Source organism: Salvelinus alpinus, chromosome 6 (assembly GCF_045679555.1).
Source record: "Salvelinus alpinus chromosome 6, SLU_Salpinus.1, whole genome shotgun sequence".
In the NCBI taxonomy this organism is placed as follows: domain Eukaryota; kingdom Metazoa; phylum Chordata; class Actinopteri; order Salmoniformes; family Salmonidae; genus Salvelinus; species Salvelinus alpinus.
This window is the reverse complement of record NC_092091.1, coordinates 53,117,902-53,140,401: the sequence shown is the minus strand read 5'-3', so window position 1 is coordinate 53,140,401 and position 22,500 is coordinate 53,117,902. Positions and strand designations below refer to the sequence as shown.

The window sequence follows — 22,500 nt, the reverse complement described above, 5'->3', positions numbered from 1 at the left end:
AAATTCTGCCCTCTAGAGGATTTAGCAAGAAAGAACACATGGCACTTAAATACATTTTGCACTTTATTTTAAGTCTCTTTTCTATGCTGTTACTGTAAATCTATCCAAATCAATGTAAGAACACAACGGCATGCTAATTTAAAAGATGGCAAATCATTATAAGCCTGGTTCTGTATGGACTGCAGGCACATTATGGGACACAGGACAGGTACGACAGAGCTTTAACACCCCCATAACATGATGCTGTCACCCCCGTGCTTCAAGGTTGGGATGGTGTTCTTCGGCTTGCAAGCCTCCCCCTTTTTCCTCCAAACATAACGACGGTCATTTTGGCCAAACAGTTCTATTTTTGTTTCATCAGACCAGAGGACATTTCTCCAAAAAAGTATGATCTTTGTCCCCATGTGCAGTTGCAAACCATAGTCTTGCTTTTTTATGGCGGTTTTGGATTAGTGGCTTCTTCCTTGCTGAGCGGCCTTTCAGGTTATGTCAATATAGGACTCGTTTTACTGTGGATATAGATACTTTTGTACCCGTTTCCTCTGGCATCTTCACAAGGTCCTTTGCTGTTGTTCTGGGATTGATTTGCACTTTTCGCTCCAAAGTACATTAATCTCTAGGAGATAGAACGTGTCTCATTCCTGGGCGGTATGATGGCTGCGTGGTCCCATGGTGTTTATACTTGCGTACTATTGTTTGTACAGATTAAAGTGGTACCTTCAAGGTTTTGGGAATTGCTCCCAAGGATGAACCAGACTTGTAGAGGGCTACAATTTATTTGCTGAGGTCTTGGCTAATTTCTTTTGATTTTCCCATGATGTCAAGCAAAGAGGCATTGAGTTTGAAGGTAGGCCTTGAAATACATCCACAGGTACACCTCCAATTGACTCAAATTATGTCAATTAGCCTATCAGATGCTGCTAAAGCCATGACACAATTTTCTGGAACTTTCCAAGCTGTTTAAAGGCACAGTCAACTTACTGTATGTAAACTTCTGACCCACTGGAATTGTGATAGTGAATTATAAGTGAAATAATCTGTCTGTAAACAATTGTTGGAAAAATTACTTGTGTCAAATACAAAGTAGATGTCCTAACCGACTTACCAAAACTATAGTTTGTTCACAAGAAATTTGTGGAGTGGTTGAAAAACAAGTTAATGACTCCAACCTAAGTGTATGTAAACTTCCGACTTCAACTGTATGTAGGTTAAGAACTTTTGTGAAACAGCACAGTTGAAAAATATATGGCAAATAGAAATCAAAACTAGATGGTCTTCAGAGATAGATAGAAGGCGTTGAGGGTAGCTGAAAGATGGAATTAAAACCAAAAGTTAACTATTGTAAGATATACCGTGTCAGTAAAATGTATATAGTATGTATAAGCTGGAAGTAGAAGCCTAAATATTGTTGTCCATACATTTACCCCAATTAGGGGAGGGATGATAGGGTTAGGGGAAAATAATAATAAATAAATATATATACAAAAAAATACATCTGGGGGATTGGAAATGATGCAGACAATTACACTGATGGAAGCCACAATCTGCAATATTAAAGCTGACCTACACTCCACCCCCCCCAAAAAAACATTTAAAGAAAATGTACTTGGTACTCTGGTTACAGTAGAAAAGGAAAAACCTGCACTCACTGGAAACGGTCTTTACATTCAATTTGCTGCTGCACGCAATTTCTTGATAGTCTGGTTACTGTACCTCTGTATGGTCCTGATGCAATGATGCCCTCTGTCATCGAGGCAAAGCTGCCAGAGCTGATGTGGCTTCCTGACAGGTTCAGGTCACCGTAAGAAGGGTCCTAAAGTCAGGGAGGAACAATTGCAACGGTCAGAGGATAGAGGTTCACATTGAATAATACGACACTGGTGTAAAGTACTTAAGTAAAAATACTTTAAAGTACTAAAGTCCTTTTTTGGGTGTATCTGTACTTAACCTTGCTATTTATATATTATAACTTTTACTTCAATACATTACTAAAGAAAATTCTTTACTTTTTACTCCATATGTTTTCCCTGACACTCAAAAGTATTCGTTACATTTTGAATGCTTTGCAGGACAGAAAATGGTCCAATTCGCACACTTATCAAGAGAACATTCCTGGTCATCCCTACTGCCTCTGATCTGGCGGACTCACAAAACACAAATGCTTCGTTTTTTTAAATGATGTCTGAGTGTTGGTGTGACCCTGTCTATCCGTAATAAAAAAATTAAAAAAAGATAATTGTGCCGTCTGGTTTGCTTAATAAGGAATTTTTAATTATTCATACTTTTACTTTTGAAACGTAATTATATTTTAGCAACTACCTGTACTTTTGATACTTAAGTATATTTAAAAACGAATACTTTTACTCAAGTAGTATTTTACTGGGTAACTTTCACTTGTACTCGAGTCATTTTCTATTAAGGTATCTTTACTTTTACTCAAGTATGAACATTGAGTACTTTTTCCACCACCACCAATGAGTTTGACCTAAGTTGATGCATTCTCACGGTTTACAGAAACTGAACAATCGCAGAATTTAAACTATCAAAAATGTGCCCATACACAGACATCGAAAGCGTTAGACTGTCATGAAATGGAACTACAATCTTCACCAAGATAAAAAAAAATAATACTTCTGACAACTGAAGGACTTCAAGAAACAAGTGTCCTGCACGGGTTTTATGAGAATAGATTTTCCCTTTAAGTACATTCCGCTTGCTTCCTCTCAAATCACCATGAATCACACCAGCGGCCTCAAAGCTATTGGCTGACGTCCAGCGTAAGAGATCAAGTTGCCACCATCGGGCAACACATTGGAATTTACTTTAAAGGGAGATGACACATCATGACAATGTTCTGTAAATAACATGATTCGTATGACATTAAAGGACATGTTCATTTATATTTAGCTCTAGTTTATCACTTACGGGAGTGATTCGGATGCGTTTCAAAAGCCACTGCCAACTTAACTATAGCCAATGCTAACAGAAAAAAAACTGAGTGATAGGGGTAAGATCCACATGTTCAGAATGTTTGGCCCAAACACCTAAGTAACCTCAAACCAAGGAGGAGGTACAGTATAAGGAAGGGCACAAACAGTTAGGTGAGCAGAGACACATTGCCTTGGGGGCATACGGTCCCAAGTCGGGAGCGTTACTGCTGCGCCAGACTCCGGCACTATGTATTACAATTTATTCCATCATAAAATAGGTATATATGTCAGAGATTTGTAACTGTTCTTAAGGGAAATATAGCATTATTGCTTTCCCCTTATTACACCATATAGCCTAACAAAGCACGGCACGATCCCTAAACAAATTAGACAGCAAGACCCCAATGGGGCGATGTCCTGTGTGCTTACAATGGTCACAAAAGCCTTACCGTCAGTGACATAAACAGAGGATCGACAGGATTTGAACTGCATGCGACCAATTTTCACAATGTCTGTCTTGACATTCATGTTAATACCATGTACCATCGGTCTGCATTTTCTAACGTGGATAAGTATGATATATTCATCAATCAATACATGATAAACATGGGCATAGATAGAGAGCAGCAACAAAACCACATGGACAACGGACAAGAATAGGCCTATGGTTTGATCCATTACATACGTAGGATTACATGTATACCGGTTAGGCTTAGGTGGTATAACGTATGTACTGGGGTATTAGGAACTAGCCACGGGATGCTTATTCAATGCCGTTGAAATTTTGTTTTACAATACATTTTAATATTTGTAGCTACTTTAAGAAAATACCTGCAGTCAACATGTGCAATACATTAGGAGATTAAGCATATCGCATTCTTCCTTTCACCTATGAACATTATTTTACATAGATGACCATATTTCCCCAGAACATGTTTGTTTGTAATGAACCTGATGACCAGAACTAGAGTTCCTCTGCTGAGATCAGAAAACCTGCCAGAAGGACAACAGTCTCCACAGCACTTCACCAATCTGGGCTTTATGGGAGAGTGGCTAGACGGAAGCCACTCCTGAGAAAAAGGAACATGACAGCACGCCTGGAGTTTGCAAAAAGGCATGTGAAAGTCTCAGATCATAAGGCAAAAGATTATGTGGTTTAATGAGACCTGAATGCAAAGTGCTATGTCTGGAGAAACCCAGGCACAGCTCATCACTCGTCTAACACCATCCCTACCGTGAAGCATGGTGGTGGCAGCATCATGCTATGGGGATGCTTTTTAGCAGCAGGGACTCGGAGACTGGTAAGGATAGAGGAATAATGAAATAGAGTCAAATGCAGGCAAATCCTTGATGAGAACCTGCTTCAGAGTGCAAACGACCTTAGACTGGGGCAAAGATTTACATTCCAACAGGACAATGACCCCAAGCATACAGCCAAAGCCACGCTGGAATGGCTTCAGAACAAGAATATGAAAGTCCTTCAGCAGTCAAGCCAAAGTCCAGACTTGAATCCCATTGAAAATCTGTGGAAAGACATGAAGATTGCTGTTCACCATAGCTCCCAAACTAACTTAACAGAGCATGAGAAAAATTGCAATGAAAAATGGGAGAAAATCCCCAAATCCTGATGTGCAAAGCTGATACTGACATAGCCAAGATGACTCAAAGCTGTAATTTCCACCAAAGGTGTTTCTACAAAGTATTGACTCATGGGTGTGAATACTTATGCAAGAGACATTTCTGTATCTCATTTTCAATAAAATTAGCAAAAATGTCAAAAAACGTGTTTTCATTTTGTCATTATGGGGAGTTAGTGTAGAGGCTATGCATATGTAAAGTATAGGCCTATCCATCTTATCAAAACATAATTAAGAGGGATCACGTGACCCCTGAACGAGATGGCCGCATGAACTAGGAGCTCCGCACAAGTAGTTTCCAATTCCTAATCTTACCTCCACTTCAAGTTTAAACTCATTTAGCTTTAGTCAAAAAGTCATGGCGGCTACAAAAGGCGACACTACAGGTGACATTTTTACCCGGACTCGAGCACTAGCGACGGAAAAAGCCTCCAAGAAGCAGCTAGCTTCAGAAAAAGCTAGCGCCATTAGCCAGGAGCAAGAGGACCCGTTCCCCCCCGAGGCCCAACGAAGGCCAACCTCGCACTCTGTCGAAGACATCTTTTCTGAGCTGAGATCCCAACGTACAGAACTCAACACTAAACTAGATGCCATTAACGCTCAGCTCAGTGCGATAGGGGGCAAGGTGACAATCCTGGAAAATGCTTTGCCTGACATAAACAACAAGATAACCATAAACGCGGGGCGCCTGGACGAGGCAGAGAGGCGAATCCTATCCACGGAAAACTTAGACAGACGCCATGGAAACAATAGCATATGCTAAAAAAAAAATAGAGCAGCTGGAAGAGAAAACAGAGGACCTGGAAAACAGGGGGCGAAGGAATAATTGTGTTCTATTAAATCTGGGCGAAAAAGAAGAGGGAAACATGCCACTGATCCGCTACCTGCAAGACAAACTTCCCGAGTGGCTCCACCTGTCCACCGACAGACCCATAGAACTCGAGAGAGCTCACCGAGCACTGAGGCCCCCACCAGCAGCCAGACAACCACCGCGCCCAATCACCATACGTTTCTTGAGATTCACCGACAAGGAACGAGTCCTACAGGCGGCGAAAACCAACACCATTACAGTGGGAAACGCCAAACTCATCTTGCTCCAGGACCTGTCAGCTGGAATACGCCGAAAGCGCCGAGAGTTTGACGAGGTGAAGAAATGCTCCATTGACCGAGGCATCTTTAGGGGATTCAAATACCCAAACGAGCTCAGGATTCTTTACCAAGGAGCCCTGCGACACTTCAAAACTCCCGAAGAGGCAAAACGTTTTTTGAAAGACAACCCCGGTCAATGAGAAATGGACCAATGACTAAATGCGATTACTATTATTACTAAAGGAGGTAAGACAACATATAGCCGATATCCAAAGACCCACCCGCCCTGCTAAATGTCATTATAGCCGTCTAATCTATATTTATGTTCCTTTAGCTGAGAGGGATAGGCTCCATATTATAACCTAGGCCTACTATATGTAGGCTGGGCTATTGATTTTATTTTCTCCCATTTTTAATGTGGTCTGGACGGGGGCTACGTTGTCATTTACCCAATGCGGGGCGGAGAGGATGAGGCATTTCTTTGGTGGGGAGGGGGAGACGTTGTGCGTTGCTAACTGTTCCCGGTTTTTTTGTTGTTGTTGTGGGAACACAGAATTGTGACTGAGCGGGGAGGTAATAGATCCAACGGGATATGTCGAGTTGTTTGGGAACTCGGCTGGGGTGTTCAGAGACTGTTATTTTATGTAAACCATTTATTTTCCTTTTATGTGAACGCAGCTGTAACTACTATCCACATTTACCCAGAGATGACTTGCACTAAAGTTCGATTACTGTTCGATGACGATGACTAGTACCTTAAATCTATTGACATGGAACTGCCATGGTCTAGGTCATGCAATAAAACGGAAAAAGATACTATGTGCTCTAAAAAAGGAAAAAGCAGACATCGCGCTATTGCAAGAGACACACCTCTGTGATGCTGAACATGCCAAACTCCGCAGAGCTTGGGTGGGACAGGTGTATTTCTCATCTTTCAAATCCAACAGTAGAGGCACAGCCATACTTATCCATAAGAATGTTCCATTCATAATTGACAAAAACATATCTGATCCGGAGGGGAGATTTATTTTGATAACTGGGTCACTGTATGGGCAACCAATTACTCTCTTAAACATATACGCCCCTAACACAGATACTCCTGCTTTTATGTCGAAAATGATAACCCTGTTCAATGAGCATTGTGTTTCCTTTGGAGTGTTGGCCGGAGATTTTAATTGTACCCTGAACCCAACCCTAGACAAATCATCTCAAGTCCCCACCACAAATCCTAGATCTGCAAAGATGTTGAACTCTCTTACTAAAGAGATGGGACTGATAGATATCTGGAGAGAGACTAATAGCTCATCTATGGACTATACATACTACTCTAATGTCCATAACACCTACTCCCGTATAGATTACATTTTTATCCCAAAGAGTTTCATAAATTCAGCCACGTGTAGAATCGTACCCATAGCGCTTTCGGATCACGCCTTTGTCCACCTCCGCTTTGACCTCTGCAAAAACATCCCGAGGTCAAAGAGCTGGAAATTCAACACCTCCATGCTATCAAACGAAGCATTCCATACATTGGTAACTACATGGATAGACAACTACACACAAGACAACAAAGATTCTCCTGTTTCTCCGGCCACAATGTGGGACGCTGCTAAAGCCACACTAAGAGGTCATCTAATTGCATATGCTTCCTCTAAGAAAAAAGCAATGGAAGCACACAGGCTAGATCTGGAGAGGGAGCTGGAACGCTGTGAAAAAGTACATAAACAATCCACAGACAGCACCTCCTGGAGTCAACTTAAAGCAGCCAAAGCCAAACTGAATTTGGACTATACTCGGGAGATTAAAAAAAAAGTTTTCTTTACTAAACAGAAATACCATGAGTATAGCAATAGGCCTAGTAGATTGCTTGCTTATCAATTAAAAAAAGAGCAGTCAGAGCGTACAATTATGGCTATCCGAACAGCAGAGGACGAGGTCACATATGACCCAAAAAAGATCAATTTAACTTTTCATGATTTTTACTGCAAACTATATACCTCTGAGAGAAAACACACGGAAGCAGAACTCCACTCCTTCCTAGAGGGAATCTCGCTACCTAAACTATCAGAGACTGACCAAGAAGATCTCAACTCCCCCTTCACTCCTGAGGAGATCCTGGAGGCAATTACCTCCATGCCACCTAACAAGTCCCCAGGCCCAGATGGATTCCCCAGAGAGTTCTACAAAGCTTTTTGGCCCCAGCTTAGCCCTATTTTCATGCCAATGCTGGAGGATTTTTGCAAAAACGGAGTTCTCCCAGACTCAATGCGCACAGCTCGCATTACAGTGTTGCTCAAAAAAGACAAGGACCCCCTATCCTGCTCCTCCTTCCGGCCCATAAGCTTGTTGGATTTCGACTACAAAATAATTACCAAATTGCTGGCCAAAAGACTAAACACTCTTCTTCCCAAAATAATAAAAGCGGACCAAACTGGATTTATTAGAGACAGATACTCTTCTGATAACATTCGCCGTCTTTTTGATATTATTGATCAAGTAAACGCACAGAAGACCCCTGTCCTGCTGGCTTCACTGGATGCTGAGAAGGCGTTCGACAGGATGGAGTGGAGCTTTTTGTTCTCAGTCTTAGAAAAGTTCAATATGGGCCCAAACTTTATTAAATGGATCAAATCACTATACTCTCATCCAAATGCCATGGTGACTACTAACGGACTGAACTCTGACAGATTCTCTTTGGGACGGGGCACAAGACAAGGGTGCTCGCTATCCCCCCTGCTCTACTTGTTGGGGGCGGAGCCTCTGGCAGAGTTGATAAGGAGCAATTCAAGTATTACAGGTGTTCCTGCAGGCGGCCTGCAGCACAAGATTTCGCTTTACGCGGATGATGTCTTGCTCTACATATCCAACCCTGAGAAATCCCTTCCTCCCATTTTAGACACAATTGCTCAGTATGGCACGTTTTCAGGTTATAAGATAAATTTTAACAAATCCACTGTCTGCCCTCTCAATATTACACTCACCAGTTCTATGAAGACACTATGCCCATTCCAATGGAAGACACAGGGGTTTCAATACCTTGGGATATTCATAACACCAGATCTGAATAGGCTTTTCAAGGAGAATTATCTTCCACTCCTGGATCGAATCAAAAACAACCTCCAAACCTGGATCTCCCTCCCAATTAGCTTAGTAGGAAGAATTAATGTAATCCGTATGAACATCCTCCCTAGACTGAACTATTTATTTCAGATGCTCCCATGCTATCTCCCAGCTTCCTTTTTCAAAACAATTAACCAAAGCATCACCAAATTTATATGGGGCAATAAAAAACCTAGGATCAAGCTCTCCACTCTATCGAAACCTGAATCTAAGGGCGGTCTTGCCCTTCCCTCCCTTCAATTGTACTACTGGTCCGCCCAAATCCGCAACATGCTAACATGGATCACAAACAGACAAGAGTCAACGTGGATCCAGATAGAAGCCCAATCCTGTGGTTCATTGCCACTAAGCTCAACTATATTCATTAATAACTTTAGTGAAGTGGGCAACATAGCCAAAACATTTGTGATTTACAGCACCCTACTAGCGTGGAGGGACTGTAAGAAATACCTGGGCATCTCCTCCCAAATATGCTCTCACTCGCCTATAGTAGGCAACCCAGACTTGCCAAAAGCCCTGAGGGATGCCAACTTTAATCTTTGGCATACTCTAGGAATCAGGACCTTTTCAGACCTATTTCATCAGAAGACCACTACACTGAAATCCTTTCAAGAGCTCTGCAGTGAATTCAATGTGCCAAGATCCCATTTTTTTTTTAAAAATATCTTCAAATTAGACATGTCATCTCCTCATTTACTTCCAAGAGGAGGTTTAGAACTCAGTTGAACGAAGTTGAAACCCTTCTTGTCACAGCACAATCCATTAAAGGCAAAATATCCTATATCTATAGACTCCTTTCTGAGAAAGGAGGCTCCTCCTTTACTCCTTTGAAAATAATCTGGGAAAAGGACCTTGGTCTGACTATCAGTGATGAGTTATGGGCGGAGGTTTGCGACAGGGTATACTGCTCCTCTACTAATGTAAAAATGAAAGAATCGAATTACAAATTTTTGTACAAATTTTATTACACTCCCTTGAGACTCCATAAAATGAAAACAGACATTTCTCCTAACTGTAAAAGATGTACCTCTGAAAGTGGAACCTATATGCATGTATTTTGGAGCTGTAGAGAGATTGCCAGATTTTGGCAATCTATACATACTGCTGCACAGAAAATACTAGATGTACAGTTTGATATGACCCCGTGTCTCTATCTTCTTAATGCCCAGCAGGACTTTGTTCTTGATCCTGACAGAGAAAATTTGCTCATGACCATTACATACTTTGCTAAGAAATGTATCCTTCTATTGTGGGCCTCTAGTACCTCTCCTACATTTAAAATGTGGATTGACCAGATTGTTGACTTTCTCCCTCTTGAAAAGCTCACTTATGACCTCCACAAGAGACAGCCCAAGTTTGATAGACTCTGGTCTCCACTACTCCACTATATCTCAAATTGGACAGAGTGAATGGGGGGATCGGGGAGGTGAGCAGATGCGTGTTGTGTAAGGTGCTGTAAAATCTAAAAACTAATCATTGGCTCGTCATCTCATCTCAGCTAAGGCTGGAAATAGCAAATAAGAACCTTGATAGTGCTGCTGCAAGTTCTACATTTTAAATTTTGTTATAATTATTATTTGTGTGTATGTGTGTATGTGTGTATGTATGTAGATATGTATATATGTATATATATATATATATATATATAACATTTATTTTTATTTTTATTATTATTATTATTATTATTAGTTAGTTTTTTTAAGTCTGTCACATCTGTGAATGTGGAATGTGTTTGGTTGGTTGTTTGAAAACTTAATAAAACTTTAAATTGAAAAAAACAAAAACATAATTAAATCCCATGATGTGAAGCCACAAAAAGAGCTGCTGCTACTGCTGCTACTGTTTCAAATGCACAGCTGGGGCATCAAATTACTTTAAATGTGGGAGACCAAGTATATTGAAAGCAGGTGTGGTTCCTGAGCAATTCCTAAACAATTGATGCTTAGGGTCATAAAAATGCTTGGCAGGCCCAGTTGCTCATTGTTTTGGCTACCATGGCTATACCCCATAGGATGACAATGCCCACATCCCCAGGGCACGAGTGGCCACCGAATGGTTTAACGAGCTTGAAAACTATGTAATCCATATGCATGGCAGTCACCAGATCTTGACCCAATTGAACACTTATGGGAGATTCTGGAATGGCGACTGACAAAGCATTTTCCACCACCAGCAACAAAACACAAAATGATTGCATTTCTTGTGGAAAAATGGTGTCACATCTATCCAATAAAGTTCCAGACACTTGTAGAATCTATGCCAAGGCGCATTAATGCTGTTCTGGCGGCTTGCGGTGGCCCAACACCCTATTAACCCCTAGAGTAATGTCTGCGAACCTGTGGAAATCTAATAAGCATAATATAAAAATCCAAATAAAAATATTTTTTTAACCTAGAGAAATGCATTAGATGCTTCTCAATCCAACTATGTAGCACTTCCGCATCTGCGGTGAAAGGTGATAGAGTTATGGTCTGACAAACACAGCTTTGAGACATCCCAAAAATCGGTCTTCTCACAAAATTATCTGTAGAGTCCGAACATTTTTGCCTACAAAATATTATGACACCGCTATGGAAAGATGACTCATGAACAAAATGGTGTTCTCCGTTTTGCTCTATGGCCTCCACAAGCTGTAGCGTCCGAACAGTTTGTGCTACACACTAAACGGTGAGACTCTCACGAACACATACATGTTGGTTGTTTGCTCTAGGACGCCCACAGGCCTCAAAAGACTTGTCTAATGGTCAACTGGTACCAGTTTGAAAAAATGTATGTAAGTACACGACATGTGGACACCTGCTCGTTTAACATCTCATTCCAAAAATCATGGGCATTAATATAGAGTTGGTCCCCCCTTTGCTGCTATAACAGACTCCACTGTTCTGGGAAGGCTTTCCAGTAGATGTTGGAACATTGCGGCGGGGACTTGCTTCCATTCAGCCACAAGATCATTAGTGAGGTCGGACACTGATGTTGAGCGATTAGGCCTGGCTCGCAGACGGCATTCCAATTCATCCCAAAGGGATTCGATGGGGCTCTGTGGAGGCCAGTCAAGTTCTTCCACACCGATCTCGACAAACCATTTCTGCATGGACCTCGCTTTGTGCAAGGGTACATTGTCATGCTGAAACAGGAAAGGGGCTTCCCCAAACAGTCCACAAATTTGGAAGAACAGAATTTTCAAGAACGTCATTGTACGCTGTAGCATTAAGATTTTCCTTCACTGGAACCAAGGGGCATTTTCCGTCACTGGAACCAAGGGGCTTAGCCCGAACCATGAAAACAGCCCCAGACCATTATTCCTCCTCCACCAAACTGCACAGTTGGCACCATGCATTGCGGCAGGTAGCGTTCTCCTAGCTTCCGAGATACCCAGATTTGTCCTTCGAACTGCCGGATGGTGAAGCGTAATTCATCGCTCCAGAAAAAGCGTTTCCACTGCTCCAGAGTTTAATGGCGGCAAGCTTTAAATCACTCCAGCTGACGCTTGGCATTGCGCATGGTGATCTTGGGCTTGTGTGTGGCTGTTCGGCCATGGAAACCCATTTCATGAAGCTTCTGACGAAACAGCTCGTGCTGACGTTGCTTTCAGAGGCAGTTTGGAACTCAGTACTGAGCGTAGCAACTAAGGACAGACGACTTCTTACACACTACGTGCTTCACCACTGAGCTGTCCCTTTCTGTGAGGTTGTGTGCCCTGCAATTTCGCGGCTGAGCCGTTGTTGTCACTAGACGTTTCCACTTCACAAACACAGCAATTACAATTGACCGGGGCAGTTCAAGCAGGGCAGAAATTTGACAAACTGACTTTTTGAAAAGGTGGCATCCTATGACGGTGCCAAGTTGAAAGTCACTGAGCTCTTCAGTAAGGCCATTCTACTGCCAATGTTTGTCTATGGAGATTGCTTGGCTGTGTGCTTGATATTATACACCTATCATCAACGGGTGTGCCTCAAATAGCCAAATCCACTAATTTGAAGAGGTGTCCACATAATTTTGTGTATATGTGGAGATTTAGTGCCAAAAATAAGGAGTTAAATACATGTAAAACATATATCTCTCAGATATAGGAGAGACACTATAGAACTAACTTAATTTTGATATTTGTTCCATGTAGTGAATCTGTTATTCAATTTATTCGTATGGGCTAATACGTAGCAAGGCCAAATACACATTTTCATCTAATAATTGTTACATATATATATATATTTTATTTTTTATTATATACTTCAAGGGGTCTCAAAATCAAATAGCAAAATGATCCTTGGTATGACCTTCTTAAAACAATTCCATACAGCTTAGTAGAACCCCCCTCCCTTCCCCGGCGTAGACAGGACTTCGACTGTAATGAGTTAAGACACTACGTTGGCTTTTCCTTTATTTTGTCAGTTACCAGTATGTAGTGGAGCCTAGGTCCATCCATAGTATGTCTTGCAGCGATGTAATCCTTACAAAGACACATCTTTCCAAACGTCATTGTATGTCTCGTAAATTGATGCGACAATAAACAAAGCCGGACACTGCTTGCCTGTTAAAAGCCATGCCAAGGATCGCAGTCTAGATGTCTTATCGCACTGCGACAAACTAAGGTTGAAACGGAATTTCACTGACAACCAATTATCCTCCTCAGAGAGTGGAGGAGAATACCTGCTGCCTGATCCTACTGATTACAACTACAACCATGTAGCTACAGTGGCAAGCTATATGAAATGTAATCCTTTATTGAATAATTGTATAGCACTAGGAATATGGTTAGACTATCATTGCTGGGGAGATAATTTGGTAACGCTTTACTTGACACCCAGTGTCAACAAGTTATGACATGGTCATAACCATGTCATAATGTCATAACAGCTGACAACTTGCCATAACCCATATATTTACAAGTGTTTTGACATATATTGCGTTATTGTACAGCTGGTTATGACACCTACATAAATGTGTCAAACCCCACATTTATTTTTTTAATTATAATTTTCAGCCACGAAGTTTCCTTTCGCTTGAATGTTTGTTTCTTAAATCCTTTGTTGTTGTAATGAACTCTTTACAGTAATGTTTTTTCATCATATTTTAAAGAACTTGTAGGAAATACACTTTATGACACCGTCATGAAGCATTATGACCATCCTGTGTCACTTTACTTGGACTAAGAACATACACCTTGACAATGTCAAAAATCATTATGACCATCAATCATAAACACCAGATAGGCCTATCACGTAAATGTCCTTAAATCAGTCATCAGTCACAAAGAGGGTGTCTTGTCCTGCTCCTGAAATCTGCTCCTGTATTCATCAGCAACTGAACATTGGGGTAGGAGCATGTCTGACATCAATGTGTGCACAATAACAATGATAATTTTATATGGTCAATTTCCCAAAAAATAACATAACATAAACATACTGTTGACAGTACACTATGGTGCAATGTAATAATTTTGCCTTGTATGGTAGCTTTTGACACTCATGTAGGTGTCATAACCAGCCATAAAATAAAGCAACATACTGTATGTCACAACAGGTCTAAATATATGCACTATGACCATATTATAAACAGGTTGACAATGACGCTGGGTGTCAAGGTATTTCTTGGCCAATTTATCCATCATCACATTTGTGATTTAAAAAAATATTTTTAACAACAGCAATGGAAGCCATCTGTGCCTTATGAATGACCATAGAAATGCCAGTCAGTGCAGGGCTATTCATTATATGGAGGCTGGTGTGGATCTGACTTGGGCAAACTGCTGATTTCGACATGTTCCCGGAAATAAAATAAACTCCTTTTGTAAAGCTTGGCTGTAAGCTCAAGCACCGTTGTGTATCCAATTGCCCAATCGATCAGTGCATTATTCCACTGGCTCCGATTGCAAAGTTGCTTAAACCTACCAATTCATTCTGTCTTCATTATTGTCGCAATAATGTGGTTCCCTTTCAAGTAAAAAATTCAAGTGCAAACTCAGTTTTGCGAAGCAGTGCGTGCATGTAATTATATGTAGTGAGTGAATGCAGTGCCAAAAAGGCGGCCCTGTCCAGCCCTTACCCTGAATACATCCTCGTGGCTCTCCTCCTGGTCTCCATTGCTGGTGACCGATATCTCTGCCGCAGGGCTCCTGTGGACCTCCTCATCCATAGTGCTGTCCTGCAATCACAAACAGCTACGGTAAGAGATTAACACAGTGTTTCATACATTGCATGAGACTTACCTCAATTTCCTCTTCCAAGTGTGCTCTGTGCATGAGTGAAGCTGTAGGCCTATGCTTTTAACCTAACGTTTGTCTGGAAGAGTAAGCAGAGGGGACTCTATCAACAGAATTTGATGACTATGGGCTGCCATCTTGTGGTCACTGCCACCAGAAGTGATGAACAATTAATTGAGATAACATCCTGCAGTAAAAGGGTGGTTTTTAAACAGTGTATTAAGCTCAAGCTGAGTTATTGCATAAAAGGAGATCAGTCAACCTTCAGAGAATTACACAAGATACCTCACATGCAAGCTCACCTGACCTCTTCACACAGCAAGAATAATTGGAAATCTTCAAATGGTTTTTAGAGCCTTGGAGCTAGCCATCACTGCCCTGATTGAGCAGTATCAAATATTTCTTGCAACCAAATTAACAATTTCTACTCTACATAAAAATAACTGGAATCAACGCATGGTCCTTCGGTTGTTCCAAAGATCCACCCGGTCTCCATGGCAATGCTTTTATGAGGGCCTCTCCCAGGCCATTCCAGGTCTGCCACAGTTATCAGGGCAAAAAAATCCAACCATCTCTTTAGTCCTTTAGGATTGAGATGCTGTGCTGTGACGGAGTAACATAGATTTTCAAATTGCCTCTCATTACCTCAGACAAAGCAGAACTATCTGGGTCAAGCAGAGTTCTTGTACTGTTTCATATTTATAAACTAGGACTCCTCCAAGGAATCTGGGCAAGGAAAATACAACAAACACGAGGGTGAAGCCGCTGTCAGTCAACATACAAAAAAATTGTCCACACCAGACCAAACAAAAGTTCCAGTTGTCAAAACAGATAGGGCTAAATGTCTGGTATGATATTGTTAAGAAGAGAGTCAAAGGGCAACCCTTCAAGCCATTTACACACTTCAGTCACCTATAGGGAGAATATGTAGGACTGTGAGAAGTGTGACGAGCACATTTACACCTTCTCCCACAGAACCACACTGACTGTCTGAGTCACTGTCAGAAGAGGCTAAAAATACAAATGGGCGTACTTGCTAAAGCAGCAACACCAACCCTGTTCATGCAGAATGAATTGTGTCGGGCAATTAAGCATGAATCTGTTTTTGTCTAAAGGCTTTGCTTAAACCATGGGTCAAGAAGAGCTACAATTTTAATTTAAAAAGTATTCAGTGAAACAATTCCAAATTCTCTATAGGAAATGAAAAGTTATTATTAGGCTATAGTCTGTCGGTAGAAAACCTCATGACATTATCATTGACAAGACCCATGTGGAATTACTGTAACAGTGGTTAATAATTTGCCTTTTGATGCCTGCTATAAAATGTAATGGACATAGAAAGCTGTATTACATCATTAAGTCAGGCTTCGACACATTGGCTTACAACACCACCATAACTTCCTCTTGGAAGTTGGACACAGTAGAATGCTGTTCACACATCACACTTAAACAAAAGCCTGAATGACAAAAGCTTTGCATTTTCTGGGCCAGGATACCCAACTTGGCGTAGCTACGGTGAAAGGCTAGCACTTTTATAGCACTTTTATAGTATGAAGCTTTATTATCGGTGTTTCTAAAACCACTGTGGTCCCCTGCAATTGTCAAGGGTTTATTACTATTTGGAAATACCAAAGTCGAGCATGAACTCCGTTCCTCAGTGGCCTTGGACTGATGTCTAAATAATGCAGATAGGCTAGCGCTAGCATAAATGCATGTATGAGGTGCAGGTAAGCTTCAACTGCTCCATTCAGACCATGCTAACGAGATCAAGCAGTGCTAATGCTAACATCAAAATGAGAGGATGAGCCACGCCCTTAAGATTTATAAAATGGCATCACAGAGTGAGCCAAAAATCAACCAGAGAATGGGACAGGTCTGCTTCATGGGAACCAGGTGGGATCAAGTTCATGAACCAAGAGTAGGCTATCTGCTTGTTCAAACCTGGAGGCTACACATTAATTTGTGGCTGCCTAAATATTACTATTATTTCACACTTCACGCAAATGGGAAAATACACTATAAACAAGTGCAAACACACAGCACCGCTTTGTTTATGTGTGTGTGTCATTTGGTATGAGCATGAGTACATGAACCACTCCAGACAACAAAACCTAATAAATGACTGTTGTGTTGGAGTTTTGGCCTCAATATATTTTGGAGGCTCATCCAGGGAAGAAGTAGGCCCGTATACTTTCTCCTTATTCCGTTGCATTAGGACAAAGCATAGGTCCTAATGCATTTGCAATAGTTCAATAGGATTCAGTGTATGAAGATATTCTCTGTATTTTCAACTTGTTTTAAACATTGCCCAGAAACCAGCTCCATAAGCAACAACAAGCTTCATAAAATTATTTGGACTGCTTTGGCAGCGGAGTGTGTCAACGGTGCAGAGAGCACCAGGTATCAGATAACACACAACATGAATATTTAAAAAGGCCACAAGACACCCACATGCAGGCAGGCAACAGAGACATCCACAGGTAGGCTTGTCTAACTGTTGAGGTAGATAAGACAGACTCCCGTCTATCTGTCCTCCCAGAGTATGAGTTGTAACAAGTCATCGGGGAGTTGTTGGGTATACCAGTGTTCACACAACTGTATTGATAGACACCTGACAACCTCAACAACTACCGGTATATCTAGACCTAGATTAAATACATTTGTTGGCAAAAGCCAATAGCACTACCAATTCCTGAAGATCAAACAGACTGGTTACAAGACACAGAAATGGTTCTAAGGTACTGAAAGGGTGAACATGGGGGCAATGTTTGGCATAACAGAGAGACAGAGCTCAGGCCCCTGGAGTTCAGTAGCCTGGAAACTAGCTAACAAGTGGGGGGAGGGAAGGATAACAACAGCAGCCTCCTGATCAGCTGAGCTGAGGGAGGAAACCAAGTCTCGCTTCTTAAAGAGCAGGGCAGAATGTAAAGCAAACGGGGCTTACTAGCAAGACGGGTACAGTGATTGCATAGTATGTGACTACTTCATGCAGCCTTTCTATAAAATAAAAAGAGGCAGTTGGAATGAAGCAACAACACTCCAACATAGCATCACCACCTGAAGCACAATTACTCATTCGACGTTGGGAACGACCTAAGGGAATCTGCATCGAACTAACAGCTTGGAGTGGTCGAACACAACAGCAATGGATCTGACATTGACTGGAAACGGAGGAAGCAGTCCAAATCCTTCCGCCTACAGCGATGACCCAGCCATGTGACAGGCCTATTCAATTCAGGGTGCTGTATCCACACACACAGGAAACACTGGGTTGGATTCTTATAATTGCAGGGAACAGTCACACATACAGGCCACACCATGGCTAGGATGGGGACAATAGTGTCACTACTGCACAAAGGTGGCTACAGGCTGGTATGCTGAGACTCAAAGGCAAACATAACATCATGGCATGTACCTGTAAACACAACTCAATTAAAGTTAATCAATAAAAATACAAATTCAATTAAACAATTGTATTGGCATTAGGCGGAGAATGCATGCAGGGGAATTCACAGGAAGCATAGGCCATCACCAGCATTTTCACTGGCGCTACCAGACATCACAGTACAACTAATCAGGAAGTACACCCCGTAAAAGACAGTTATGCAAAAGTTACACCAACAACACAAATGCACTAGCCCGTACTCCTACTAGAGTTGCACCAAGCAGACAAATTTGAAACGTAAGGGGAAGGCACCAACAACCAAAAGGGATCAACGATTAAAGTAAATCAAAAATGTATAATTATTGATTCAGAGCTTTAACTCAAGTTCATGTTGTATTAAGAAATGGTTCATAAACTGCATCAGCATTGGATATCATAATAATAACGATATCCTGAACTATGGTGTAACGCTATCCATGTTTTTGTGACATATAGCAACATGAACCAGAGAGCTGGAATGAATGATTCCCAGAGCTGTTGTCTGCATTGAAGATAAATATGTCACCTTTGTATGAGAATCTTCGTTTTTCTTTGGTGTATCATTATCAGTAGTCACTGTATGGCAATTTTCCCTTTTATCACCGGCATTGTCGGAATGTGCATTGCCACTAGTGCTTGGAACATCATCATCGTGCTCAGCATTCGCACTGTTTTGCGTATTCTCATTATCGCTCTGAACATCATCAATTTGAGCGCCATTGCTGTTCTCAGCATTATCGTTGTCATTTTGAACATCACTGTCGTTTTCAGCTCTGTCACCATGAGGCACTTCATCATTGTTCAGTACATATTCAGTACTATCAAAGCTGTGAGCATCCTCCTCGCTCTCTCTTTGAAAGTCCTCAGTATTCTGAGCCTTCTTAGCTGAATCCATTTGCAGGTCCTGGGCTGGGGACTCAGCCTCAACACTAACTTCGGACATTCCTGAAAACAAACAGATAGGAGGGCATGAATAGGTCCCTACCAGCCACCACATTTAATAACGTAGAGGGCATCGATCCAGGCAGCTACATTGGTGGTCAACACCTCAAGACACAAGATAGCAGTCCTTTCAAGTTATTGATTTGCTGGGGGGACAGAATGTAGCCTAAACTCATGGCACGCGTGTTCGTCTGGTGATTCTGTTTTACTAAGACTTAACAAGGAGTAAAAAAGTGTAATGATATTACACATGCTGAATATTGTTAAGAAGAAATACTAGGCCTATTTTAAATGCAACTCCATAGGGTGGGGTGGCATAAAGCACCTGGGCCACTATTCCAGAGACAAATGTCAATGCACATTCTTGCATACAATGGGAACTGACAAATTAGGTTGGACAGCTATGCTGCTGAATAGGCTAGTTCATCACCACACAATCATTGTTTGTGCAGGGATCTTGACACATGTCTGCAAACGCGATTCCAGGCATAAGCGACATAAGTGGTCGCTTAGGGCCCCCAGGGGGCCCGATTGATTTTGTTAGTCATTATCACTCAGATATCAAAACATGGCATAAGTCAATACAAAATTATTAGGTCACGGTGATGGTATGAGGGCCAGTTTGGGAATTTAGCCAGGACGCCGGGGTTAACACCCCTACTCTTACAATAAGTGCCATGGGATCTTTAGTGACCACAGAGAGTCAGGACACCCGTTTAACGTCCCATCCAAAAGACACAGGGCAATGTCCCCAATCACTGCCCTGGGGAATTGGGATATTTTTTTAAGACCAGAGGAAAGGGTGCCTACAACACCACTTCCAGCAGCATCTGGTCTCCCATCCAGGAACCAACCCTGCTTAGCTTCAGAAGCAAGCCAGCAGTGGGATGCAGGGTGGTATGCATGTTTATCTCCTGGTAATACCACAAGACTGTGGCTCCAACTGCAAAACAGTCCTTCCTGTAGATTACCAGATATTAGACTGTATACGTCATGGGAAAAGGAATTTTAAAAAACAGATGTAAGGAGGCAAAAAATATGACCATTTAGACCTCTGAACAGAGAACATTATACTCTTCCTCAACATTTTACTCATTATAACATTAAAGTCACGTTTTACTTTAAAATGAGGGTGCTGATGCATCCTGTTCAGTTAAGGACACGATTGGCATGATGTCTTGAACCAAATATAAAAAATCTATCCGAGGACTAATGAAACTGTTGTAAACAGAAGGAAAGCTGATAATGTTGACTATGGTTGTTATTATCAACCAATTCAAGCGTGACAGAATTTAAGCATGCAAATTAGATTTAAAAGTTTAACACTTGATTCTATAACAGAGGGCGTTGGTGACCTAAATGTCTGACTTATATAGTAGAGAATAATGAAAGAAACTAGGGAAGATCGTTTTGCATGGCACGGTGCCCCGGGCGGGTGGATATTATTTGGAATCGCCAATGGAGTGTATAAATAAATATATCCAAACGCAAAACGAACTCACCAACCGGACTAAATGTCATAATGGACACGTAAACGGTAGTGAGTTCACTAGTTTGCAATCTTAAAAAAGAGGACATGCTAATTTGTAGCCATTTATAAAGTTCCCATTCATATGTGGTTCTCCTCTCATTTATTGAATGAAAATAAAACTATTGGCTAACTTTTAACTGTTTGTAACTAAACCCTAAAAAGTTGCATGGCTTCGCTGCTAGCATTCCACTCTTACAAAGCAACACTAACTTTTGATTTAAATAGTACCTAACCGCTACCTAGCTAACGTTAAAATATTTCTTAGTTAACCAGCTAGTTAGAAACATTAACTTAGACAACATTGAAACGTAGCTGGCTAACTAGCAGGTACAGTAACAGTTGCCTGCTAGCTGTAACGTGACTGTTAACTATGAATGACAATGTCGACAGTCAGTCAGAAGAACGTCGTAACATGTTGCTTAACCTTGGCTGTGCCACTTTCTGCATTTGTCCAGCTGAGTACAATCACCAAACGCGGAAACCAGCGATGACACGAGCGCTAACTTTTTCTACATACAAATGAGATCGCGAGTCCCATAGGGCGGCCCAGCGTCGTCCAGTTTAGGGGAGAGTTTGGCCGGGTAGGCCGTCATTGTAAATAATAATGTGCTCTTAAATGACTTGCCTAATTAAATAAAGGTTACATAAGAACAAAAACAGCTAGCTAAGTCACAAGGCACCACAGATTCACGAGACACTGTCATAGACCGTCACTGGCTAGCTAACTAAACTTGCCTATTTAGCTAAAGTTAGCTATTAGCTTGACTGCTTGTTGTTGTGCTGAAACACTTATATATGCAACTGATAATGGTCAGAAAATGCACCTGCAGCTTTTGTCCGGACCTTTATCTCTCTGTGTTTCTTGGTGCAAACGGTTCCACTCCTGGGATTTGGGAAGAAAATACAGCCAGCTTGCTACTCACAGTATAAAATGTAATTCAGCGCCCATTGGGTCTCGGTGTCCCTGGCCTGTGTGAAGCTACCCACAATAAGGACAACAGTGGAATTTGCGGTTCGCATTCAAAATAAAAGTTCCCCATTGAAACTGATCCAAACGGATACAAATAGTGGAATATTACTAGATAATGCTAAACAAGTTTGGAATGTTGTTATATAACTTAAAAATAAATACAATACATAATTCATTTGACAATAAACAGTAAAACAAACTATTAAAATAGCACTGTGTATGTATTAGACTGCATATTTACATTAGGGGCATACATACACTGAGTAAACAAAACATTCGGAACACCTTCCTAATATTGAGTTGCATCTCCTTTTGCTCTTAGAACAGCTTCAATTCGTCGAGGCATGGACTCTACAATGTGTCAAAAGTGTTCCATTGGGATGCTGGCCCATGTTGATTCCAATGCTTCCCACAGTTGTGTCAAGTTGTCTGGGTGTCCTTTTGGTGGTAGACAATTCTTGAAACACACGGGAAACTGTTGAGCCAGAAAAACCTAGCAGAACTTGGCACCTACTACCATACACCGTTCAAAGGCCCTTAAAAATGTTGTATTTTCCATTCCCCCCTCTGAATGGTACACATACACAATCCATGTCTCAATTGTTATCCAAAACACACAATAGAATGACTGGCGAGGTGATTTCCCACAGTCAAAGTC

General features: G+C 41.4%; 1 protein-coding gene across 8 annotated transcripts in view; it reads right to left on the bottom strand.

The window, feature by feature from the left end:
* The window catches only part of arfip1 (ADP-ribosylation factor interacting protein 1 (arfaptin 1)), a 42,721-nt gene extending 20,831 nt beyond the window's left edge, over nt 1-21,890 (bottom strand). For 2 of the 8 annotated variants that reach the window (XM_071406995.1, XM_071406992.1), the window contains exons 1-4: nt 21,697-21,847; nt 18,926-19,344; nt 14,819-14,917; nt 1,714-1,813 (exon numbers count right to left, since the gene is read on the bottom strand). In XM_071406995.1, coding sequence (XP_071263096.1) covers nt 1,714-1,813; nt 14,819-14,917; nt 18,926-19,342 — 616 coding nt within the window. In that variant the 5' untranslated portion in view covers nt 19,343-19,344; nt 21,697-21,847. Of the gene's footprint in view, nt 1-1,713; nt 1,814-14,818; nt 14,918-18,925; nt 19,345-21,696 lie in introns of all 8 variants that reach the window. The other 6 variants (XM_071406993.1, XM_071406994.1, XM_071406998.1 and 3 more) reach the window with 6 other exon arrangements.
* Nucleotides 21,891-22,500: the final 610 nt, after the last annotated feature.